This window comes from Apium graveolens, unplaced genomic scaffold (genome assembly GCF_009905375.1).
Source record: "Apium graveolens cultivar Ventura unplaced genomic scaffold, ASM990537v1 ctg9104, whole genome shotgun sequence".
NCBI lineage: Eukaryota > Viridiplantae > Streptophyta > Magnoliopsida > Apiales > Apiaceae > Apium > Apium graveolens.
Window position 1 is genome coordinate 103890 of NW_027421739.1, and position 11389 is coordinate 115278.

Consider the following 11389-nt stretch of genomic DNA (forward strand, 5'->3'; position numbering starts at 1 on the left):
CTATGTGCAAATATCCATTCTTTGTGACCCTTCAGATTTATGACGTGAACAGTTTTTCATACCTTCTAAAATTCGTTATAAATCGATCTTATGTCGGAAAATTACTCATGATATCAATCTGGAAAGCTTATGAAATTCTCTTTCATTATATGGTATACCCATTATATATTTAAATCTTTTAAATTGCCTAAATTGCCTTACAAATATTCTGGTCTGTTTATACTTATCAGCATAGTTGTTTCATGTTCAAAAATTCATATCTTCTTCATTATTCGTCATAAAATTATGATCTTTATAAATTATGAAACCTCTGAGAATTCTCTTTCATTGTCTAGTTATAGTCGAAGTGAGATCAGATTGTCTTTATTGTCTAAATCTGCCTTCTTTGTAATCTGTTCCTGAATAATTTCTGCTGTGATACCTGAACTTCAAAAATTCATAACTAATTCGTTATCAGTGCGTTTTTGATGAATCTTATCATTTTGGAATCCTTGTTAAATCTACTTTATTTCTCCAGTTGACCATTATTTCAAATCCTTAACTTATCGGCTGTTAAAATTCGAATTAGTATAAGTTGTTCACTTTCAATCGTATTTCAACCATCCGATTTAATGGTCCATCAGATGAGGTACGGATTTCGCCCCCTTTCTTTCAGTGCTACTCCTTTTATTATTAAATATATCTGATTCTTTCCCTTCATATTTTTATTCATTCCGTTCTTATTCGTTTGATCTCTGAAAATTATTTTAAATCTGTTCTGGAAGTTTTAAATATTTAATCTTGCGAGCTTTAAAATTATGTTTGTTAAATATCTGTTTAGAATATTTGAAATATCTGCTGCAAGTGATTCTTAAAATTGTGAAAATTATTTTATTTGAACCTTTAGAGTGAAATAGGGTATACCGAGCTAACCAGCTGTAGGGGTACTACAGCCATGTCATTGCGGCACCAGTGACATGACACTTCCGTGACAGTGTGATTGGTCACGGCGTATCCTTCTGTTAGCTCTTGGGAGGAGCTTTTGCGCATTTGATATTTGTTTAGGATACGTGGGTGCACCCAGAGTTTGATTTGTGATTTGATTTATGGTGACGTTGTATATGCCGTACACGTTATCCATTCTGTTGCACGCATTAGGTACCCTATGATGTGTGTATTTGTATCTGTTCTGATATCGGTATGAAATATCCTAACCCCTCGTTGCTTCAGCCTTGCTTATTTTTAAAATTGTTATTGTATTGTAAACTGCAGATTATTTATTTTGATTCTCTTGTTTTATAAATTGTATTTCAAATCCGTACTGGGCGTTTGGCTCATGCCGTATTCTTTTTCTGGAAGGTGCTTAGGGGAAATCTGGGATTGTGTGATGGAGAGCTACCCCAATTCGTTGATTAGGATTTCAGAATTTTATCATTAGTAGACTTAATTGTTTATTTAGAGAATTCAGCATTTATATTTTTTGGTTTAGACATTTTGGAGATTTAATATTATTTTGGAGATTTTAGACTGTTTAATTATTGTTAGAAATATATTAGCGCTCTGTTTGCAGGTTTTGGATTTTAAGTAATATCTCCCTTCTATTTTAATAAGGGGGTGTTACAGCCTGGCTAAGATTAAAAATGACCGAATTCATAGGCAATCAAAGTTAAGCCATCAAAACACTCAACCAATGACAGATATTGCATCTTCGATGACAAATCATACATCTTCGATGAAATGACTCGGTTGGGATAAGATGCAAATGAGACGAGCCCATATACTTTATTTTAACTGCGACACAAAGTTTAATGTTAGGAATAAATGTCAAGGACCACAAGTACTGATGTTAGAAAGTGAAGAGCACGTAGAATTGGAATCCAGGGATCTCAATCCATGAACATTAAGTTCATGAACAATTTGTCAAGCTAAACCTTGAGGACAAGGTCCTAAAAAGGGGGAGGTATTGATAAACCTGCATATTAATTATGGTATAAAGAAGTGGGTATGTTCGGTTATTGTTCTGCAGACTTGCTTAGAGTTAGGAGTTAGTTGTTTGCCTTTGGACTTGCTTAGTTAGTCGCCTAGATATTACGAGCAGTTACTAGTCATCTCTTGTATTTAAATTTATTACATTGTACTGAGAAGAGTAGTGTGAATATAGTAAAAGTTTGTAGTTCATTCTCACCCTAAGAGAATATTTATCTTTATCATATAATAGATTTGATTGGGATCATCAACCTATCACGCTTTCTACCTTACTGTACTTGACAATGTTAGCAAACATGTTTTCATCATTTTAATAGCTTTGATTGGTTCAGACAATGATTGGGTGGAAGTGTGTGAATCTGAAAAAGAATGATCAGCTTTAGACTTATGATGTTTTTACTTGTATGCTGCTCTGGAGACTCAATATATGATGTAAACCTATGCAAATTTCTTATCAGTGATTTTTATACACCTTTTTGAGTCTTGTTATAAATAGTTTAAATTTACTTAATATATAAATATATGATAATTTTCTAGTAATTTAAATTTACTTAATAGTCTAAATTTACTCAATATATAAATAGTCTTCTAATAATTTTTATATACATTTTCGAGTCTTCTAATAAATTCATTTTGACCCTTTTACTTAATATCATATTAGTTAGTTTATACAACGAAATTGGTTTAAGTACTTTATATATGGTTGTAATTACATATACTCTGGATATTAATAGTATATTATAATTTTACAAGATTTTATTAAAAGTAAAAATTTATAATTCTTATAAAATTCATACAAGCTAAAATAGTTTATTTTCCATAAGTATATAAGTACCCCTGAGGGTAATATCAGTAATATTTTAACTAAATGATTAAGGTAAACAGCTCTCATAATTGAGGTTTAAAATATACAATTTTTTGTTTAAAGATTTATGTGTGCAACATATCAAACCTTAAGTATTAAATTATTGTTAAGCTAATAAGGAATGATCACTCCTTTTATCAGAATATGAATATTGAAAGTTAATTATGAAATGAGTGTAAACATAATTAGAAGTTATTAAAATTTGAAAGAAAAGCTATGCAAAATCAAATTATATAATAAGTACATTAACCAATTATATAATCCCACAAAATGTTGGTGCAATGATTGATGGTGTGTCTGAGTTCAACTCTGGGTGTGCCTGTGTGTGATTAATTATTCGTGTGTGTGATTAATTATTAAAAATTATAAAATTATATAAAATTTTAAATATAGACAGTATGGTGTAAAAAAAATAAGTATAAAATTAAAAATTAATAATAATTTATAAACTATAAGTTAGGACCTTTTGTTTGGCTTTGTTATGTGAAACAATGTATAACCTAAAATATCATTATTAATCTCCACCAACCAGTTTAGAACATGTAGTTTAGACATATATGTTCGATACTTATGATACCTTAGATGATTCTAATAATATCACAATGAGATTGGTAAACAAAATATACTCTATATAACTAAATTGGTTTAAGTACGGTATATATTGTTGTAATCACATATATTTGGATATTAATAATATTTTATAATTTTACAAGATTTTATAAGAAGTGAAAATTTATAATTCTAAAAAAATTCATAGAAGCTAAAATAGTTTATTGTCTATAAGTATATAAGTACCCCTGAGGGTAATATCAGTAGATATTTTAACTAAATAATTAAGGTGAACACCTCTCATAATTGAAGGGTTAAAATATACAACTTTATTTATTTAAAGATTTATGTGTGCGACATGTCAAGCCTTAAGTTAAGTTAGTATTAATCCAATAAGAAATTATCACTCCTTTTATTTGAAGGTTATTTATGAAATGGGTGTAAACATATTTAGAAGTTATTAAAATCTGAAATAAAAGCTATGCAAATTCAAATTATATAATTAAGTACATTAACCAATTATATAATCCAACAAAGTGTTGGTACACTCGTTGATCGTGTGTTTGAGTTCGACTTCTAGTGTGTGTGGTGTCTGTGTGTGTGATTAACTATTAAAAAATTAAATTATAAAAATTTTAAATATGGGCGGTATGGTGTAAAAAAGAAGTATGAAAGTAAAAATTAATAACAATTAATTTCTAAAAACTATAATTTATGACTTTTTATTTGGCTGTGTTAGCATGAAACAATGTATAACTTAAAATATCATTATCAATCTCCACCAACAAGTTTAGACCTACATGTTAGATACTTATGATACCTTCGATGATTCTAATAATATCACAATGAGATTGGTAAACAAAGTATTATGTGTGCAATCGCATTCTCCGGTCCTTCAATTTTTTTCAAATACCTGTTTTAGATACTCGACACTCGGACATAGGTATGGACACTTGTACCCCTATTTTAGGTCAAAATTATGTAAAAAGTTTAAGATATTGACGAGCCCGGCCGATATTTGGATACATATCCAATGTTGGACACATATGCCATTTGCTCACAATTCAATCGCATTTTGCGGCTAATAGCCTAGTGTGAATTGATTGAGGATAAAAAATTTAGGAACATCTTATTTACGGTGTGGATGCGGTATTAAATTTTCAAAAACTGCAAACCACAACATATATTTTTCACTGGAAAATAGGTTAATGCATTATGTATTAGCTTCATGTATTATTATTGCATGAGCGAGATAATTCTGGTCATTTCTATCGATCGGCCATATTGGCTACTTAATGTTTGTTGTTTCAAATGACCTTTAGTTGTTACTATGATAATCCTCGTCATTGTAAGTATGAACGGCTTTGTAAATGTTGAGTCCACAATTTAAGTTCTTACTAGGATAATCCTCCGTATTGTTTCGAAGGCGCATTTCTTACTTACAATGTTATTCACAATTGGTGAAACATTTTCGGAATTTTTTATAAAGTTGTTGACGAAGGTTTATGTTGATCATCATATTCAAATCATTAATTAGTGTAATCTATATCCTCAATAACACAATACATGTCTACTTTAGAGAGAAAATTTTATTTAAATTATTTGTCCACTTCAACTTTGATGAATGTTTAGGTTGATCATCACATTCAAATAATTAATGAATGTAAGGCATTCCCTCTGTATTACAATACATGTCCACTTTAGAAAGAAAAATCATTTCAAATTAGTTGTCTACTTCAACTCTGACCTCTCAAAGTGTGTAGGTAATTCTAGATTATTTATACTACATGTATATGTATTTCTACATAGAGCACACTTTTTAAAATCTAATTATTTTTTTTAAAGTTGAAAAATATTTTTCCAAATTTGTAATCTGAAATCGGTCTTACAAAATTGGGTCGTGCAAAATAGGGATATATTTGTTATTCTATATAAAAAAGGTATCAGCCTTATAAATTAGTTGAACTTGTATAGGCCTATTAGTATTTTTTTTATGAAATAGTATTTTGTTATGGACACATCTTGAAATAAATTGCTCCGAGGGGACAGGATTTGGCTTGTAAGGTTAAGGTGATAATTTTCATTTTTTTGCTTCTTGAATTTTCTTTCTTTTATATGTGTTTTTTCCAAAACTAATATAAAAAATTAGAACACCATAACAACTATGCCATTTTATATATATATATATATATATATATATATTGACAAGGAATGTCAAGCTCGCTTCTATTTATTTTTACATGACCTCCGAGATAAATAAGTATTTGATTTGAAGATTAATTATGCAGGTAAGAGAATACTTTCTATTATATTTATATTATTTTTTTATTCCTCTTAAATTATCATATACGTCATAATATAAATGACATAATATAGAAAAGAGAATTTATAGATAGGAAGCCCCCAAGTAAAATATTTTTTATATTATATTTGCATGATTTATATTACTAAATTTAGTTTTATGTTTCTATATGAACAATAAAATTAGGGTTTAGATATTTTAGGGAGAAAATAAAGATTTTTGAGATTCAGGGCTGCGCTTGGCCTTTGATTAATTGCTAGTTTGCTCAAGTCACTTAGTTAGAGAGATTTTGAAGAGGTGTCTCCAAGTTGTTTCTTATGACTGTTTTGTTTAGAGAGGTTTATTCACCCATGGTGATGATGCATTAATATAACAATACACACACTTCCTCGTATTGCTCTGAAAAATGCACAACTATCTGATTACTTTAGAACCTGCAACGTACAAATATTAAAAAGACATACAAAGTAATTCTAGAAAATAGGAACTAACTCCTATCTAAACTCGCTATCTTATTTGACTCCTATTACTACTAACTACTCTACTGACTAAATCAACAATATTATAGCCACATAACAGCTATAAATTACTTCTAAAATATGTTTAGATTAAATAAAAATCCAACACATTTCCCCATAATCTGAACATGTTTTTTTATCATGCTACACAACCGACTCCACTGCTGCAAAATCCCTGACTCCTATTAACTCCTATTAACTTATTCATAGCCTCAAATTTTACCCTTCTCAGTGCTTTGGTTAATATATCCGCCCTCTGCTAATGTGTACCAACATACTGAACAACTAGCTCGCCTCGTTCAATACACTCACGGATGAAATAGAACCTCATATCTATGTGTTTACTCCTTCCATGTAATACTCGATCTTTCATCAGCTCTATAGCAGACTTATTGTTAATGTACAAAATAATTGAACCAATCTGCTGGCCTGAAATTTCTTTCAGCAACCCTCGAAGCCATATACTCTGACATGCTGCAATAGTTGCAGCCATGTATTCAGCATCGCACGATGAAAGTGCAATCACCCTATGTTTCTGTGATGCCCAGGAGATCAGATTCCCATTCAAATAGAAACACATTCCGCCCGTACTTCTCCTATCTACTACATCTCCTGCTAAATCACTATCTGTAAATCCTGATAGTGAATTCTTATTTTCATCTCATATATACATCAACCCATGACTAATTGTTCCTTTTATATACCTTAATATCTGCTTCACAGCTTGCTTATGTTTGATCGTGGGTCATTCCATGAACCTACTCATCACACCAACTGCATAAGAAATATTCGGTCGCGAATGAGTCAAGTACCTCAGACTCCCAAAAATGCAACGATATTCATTGGCATTTACCAATTCCCCTCCATCCTTATCAAGCTGCAACTTCTGATCCATGGGACACCTTGACAGATTACAACTTTACATCTCAGCTTTTTCCAAAATTCTTTTAGCATATGCTGATTATTTCAGAGTAATAGAAGAGCATTCATATTTAACCTCGATACCAAGATAATATGATAGTAATCCCAAATCACTCATCTCGAATTGTTGGTTCATCTCTTTTTTAAACTCATTAATTGCAGTCTTGCTCGCTCCTGCCACTATCATGTCATCAACGTAAACCCCAACTACCAAAACACTCCCATTTTTGCACTTTGTATATACAGCTTGCTCATGTAAATACCTCCTGAAACCCAAATCTCTTAAGCATTTATCATGGAACGCATTTCAGGCCCTAGGTGCCTGATGCAGCCCGTACAAAGCCTGATACACCTTACATTCTTGCCCTTTCTTGATAAATCCTTCAGGTTGCATAACATACACTTCTTCAAGAAGTTCCCCATTCAAGAATGCTGATTTAACATCAAGGTGGTGTACCTCCCATCCTTCTTTTGCTGTTAATGCTAGGAACAACCGTATCATCTCTAAATGTGCCACCGGTGCAAACACTTCTTTGTAATCAATCCCTTTCCTTTGCACATACCCTTTCGCGACGAGTCGTGCTTTATATTTTACCACATTTCCCTCTGAATCTTTCTTTAATTTATAAACCCACTTTAATCCCATAGGTTTGTGCCCAACTAGTAAGTCTGTGAGTACCCAAGTTCTGTTTTTCTCGATCGTCTCTACCTTCGCCTTCATAGCATTCATCCATTCTTGTTCAGCTGAAGCTTCACTGTAAAATGTGGGTTCTTCTGCCTTCAATAACATGAGTTCATCAATCTTGTCTATCACCTTTGTTTCATTGTATATTTCATCCAATGACCTAAACCGTCTCGGTTCGCTGCTAGCTACAGATGAGAAATCTATTCTTTCTGCAGATTCCTCTTCAGTTTCATCATGATGGGTTCGTACGAGTGTTGACATCACTTGTTCTGTCTCGACATTGTGATTTGTTTCTTGTGATTCCTCAAACTTGATCACATGTCCTCGAATCAATACTCCTGTATTTCCGGTTTGTTCCCAAGGCCAAAATTCATTCTCGAGAAACACCACATCTCTACTTATATGCACTGATTCCGTGATTGGATTATACAAATAATTTCCCTTTGTCCCAGGCTCTCTTCCAAGATACACGGCTTGTTTGCTACGATCATCCAACTTCTTGACATGTACTGCTGGCACTTTCATATATGCGGAACACCCAAAAAACTTTCACATGTCTCAAATCTGGGGTCTTCCCATTCCATGCCTGGTATGGAGTCTTTCCTCCTAAGACTCGAGTTGGAAACCTATTCAAAATATGCACAGAATGTCTTACAGTTTCCCCCCACATAAATGACGGCATTTTCGATCCCTTGATAAAGCTCTTAACCATTGCAGCAACCGTGCGGTTTCTTCGTTCAACTACCCCATTTTGTTGCGGGATATATGGAACAGTATACTGACGTTCAATCCCCACATCTTCACAATATGATGTAAACTCCTTGGAACAAAACTCGCCACCACGATCTGTCCTCAACATCTTCATTCTTTTCCCAGTTCTATTTTCTACTAATGCCTTAAACTTTTTGAACATTTCAAGAGCAATACTTTTTTCCTTCAACATGTATACCCACATCTTCCTACTGAAATCATCCACAAATAGGAGAAAATATCAATTGCCTCCCGGTGTAATCGGTGTAATAGGACCGCAAATATCTGCATACACTAGTTCCAGCTTTTCCTTGGAATTAAAAATCGCACTTGACAGGAATGAACTCCTGGAATGTTTTGACATTAAGCACCCTTCGCACCTCTTGGATGGTTAAACCAATTTTGGAATCCCTTGGGCCATCTTCTCCCTTGACATAAGCTCTAGTGCTTGAAAATTTACATGACTGAGTCGGGCGTGCCAAAGCCATGAGTCTTGCTCTGTTTTTGTCATTAAGAACATGGGACTGTTCTCCTCGAGACTAATTTTATATAAACGATTCTCTGATTTGTTCACCTTCATTAGCGTCCTTCCACTTCTCTCATATATCCACAAATAATCTCCATCAATAACAATCTTATTACCTTTCTCGGATAATTACCCCAAACTTAATATATTGTTGCACAACTCCGATAATATACATCTTTCAACGTCTTCTCTTCACCATTCTTGCACTTGAATGAAATGATACATCCTCCTTTTATGTAAACCATGGATCCATCCCCAAACTTAACCTGTCCCATTATACTTTCATCTAATATTTTGAATTTTCCCTATTCACCGGTCATGTGATTCTTGGCCTCGTTATCTAAATACCATACCTGAGAATGTATTTGTTCCTCACCTTTTGCTCGTAAATTTAGAACCACAGTCTCTTCCTTTAATAACATATTGACTGTGTCTCTGTTCTTGATCTCAGCCACCAATAAGGCTTGTTCATCTCTTTGTATCTGGGAAGAGTTCACCTCCTTGTACCCTTCCTTTTCTTTACGAGGTTTACGGCACTCTGTGGAAAAATGCCCATAAGCCTGACAATTAAAACACCGTATCTTACTTCTATCACGAACCCCATGAACAGCTTCCTTCCCACGATATTCACCACCTCCTTGAGTCCCTTCCTTGTTGCTCCTTTTCAACCACTCTTCGCGAGTCAACAAGAGTTTCCCATCTTGATTATCTTTTTGCCTCCACTCTTCTTTAGTCAGTAAAAGTTGTCCCTGGCTCGTTTCTACTTGGCCACGAACACGCTCTTCATGGCCTTTAACGAGCCAACTACCTCTTCTACAAACATCTCCTCTAATTTTCCAAATTGCTCAAGAGCTGAAGCAATATGAAGAAATTTCGAGGGAAACGCTCTAAGAAGCTTCTTCACCATGTAGTTCTCTTCCATTTTCTCTCCTAATGCCCTGATATTGGTAACCAAACCATGTAATTTCAGATAGAAATCATCAAGCGATTCATTCTCCTTCTTGCTCAATGCTTCAAATTCACTTTTCAAAGTCTGAGATTTTGCTGCTTTCACTTTGTCTGCTCCCAGGCTCATAATTTTTTATGGCTTTCCAGGCTTCTCTCGACATTTTCTTCTCAGCAAGAGCCAACAGCACGTCCTCCGGGATTCCTTAGTAAATGATAGCCAATGCTTTCTTGTACATCTTATCTTCAACCGCCGCTTTCGCGTCCTTTGGTTCAATCACCTCCCACACTCTATATGCTTGCACACACCCTCATTTTATGAGCTCATGCTGCGTAGTTGGTTTTTGTCAACATTGGATAACTTATACCAATTGAATTTTCTTTTTTTTTATTTGTCTCCATGATGAACTCCCTAAGTGCGTTACTCGAATGATCGCTGAAGCTCTGATACCAGATGATGCACTAATATAACAATACACACACACTTGCTCGTATTGCTCAGAAAAATGCAGAACTATCTAATTACTTTAGAACCTGCAACGTACAAATATTTAAAAGACATACAAAGTAATCCTAGAAAATAGGAACTAACTCCTATCTAAACTCCACTATCTTATTTGACTCCTATTACTACTAACTTCTCTGCCGACTAAATCAACAATATTATAGCCACATAACAGCTATAAATTATTTCTAAAATATGTTTAGATTAAATAAAAATCCAACAGGGGGACTAATTCTTTCTTCATTACTCTCACTCATGTTTGGGTTTTCTCATATATAGTCCTCCATTTGGCTTTCCAAGGTGTAGAGGGTGAATCCCTCACTTGTACTCCCTAAATCCAAATTTATATATATATATATACAATACAAACTTAGAAAAAAAAAAAGAAATCGGGCAATAAATTTTACAAAAAAAAAATAAGAACCATAAACAGTTAAACTTCAAAGAAAACTGTGAGAATGACATTCATTATTTTTTTAGTAATGTGTTGTGATAATTAAAAAAAATTAATCTTTTATGTTAATGTAGCCTTTACTGTGGTTTGATATTGTGTGAGATAAATATATCAAGAAATAGAATATGAAATGAAATATTATCTAACAAAATAAAGGTTTCAATTGAACAAAAATAAATATTGATGTGAATTATCTTGTCCATTCACATAAAAGAATGAAGGTCTATAAGATGGAACATTTTTATATATAAGAACATAAATTACACAGCAAAAAAATAAGAAAATACATATAGAAAGAAATGTGGCTCTTTATAATATTGGTTCCTATGAAGCTATAGCTATGGTAGAGTACCATTGCTTGTCCCATAATATGGACCATGCCAAAAACCATTGACCCAGCAGTA

At 33.1% G+C, this 11389-nt stretch overlaps 1 protein-coding gene across 1 annotated transcript; it reads right to left on the minus strand.

Annotated features, from left to right (window-relative positions):
* Window positions 1-9386: 9386 nt before the first annotated feature.
* On the minus strand, window positions 9387-10156 carry LOC141705607 (uncharacterized). Its single transcript, XM_074508501.1, has 2 exons — window positions 9966-10156; window positions 9387-9909 (listed from the first exon to the last, which is right to left on the minus strand). The coding sequence occupies exons 1-2, from the start codon at window positions 10154-10156 to the stop codon at window positions 9387-9389; spliced, it is 714 nt and encodes a 237-aa protein (XP_074364602.1).
* Between the last annotated feature and the right edge of the window lie 1233 nt (window positions 10157-11389).

What these genes read in the sequence shown, in the direction of transcription:
- LOC141705607 (XM_074508501.1), bottom strand. Translation starts at nt 10,156, where the DNA reads ATGAGCCTGGGAGCAGACAAAGTGAAAGCAGCAAAATCTCAGACTTTG. An exon ending in GTGAAGAAGCTTCTTAGAGC is followed by an intron (nt 9,910 to 9,965) that starts GTTTCCCTCGAA and finishes TTGGAAAATTAG; the next exon opens with AGGAGATGTTTGTAGAAGAG.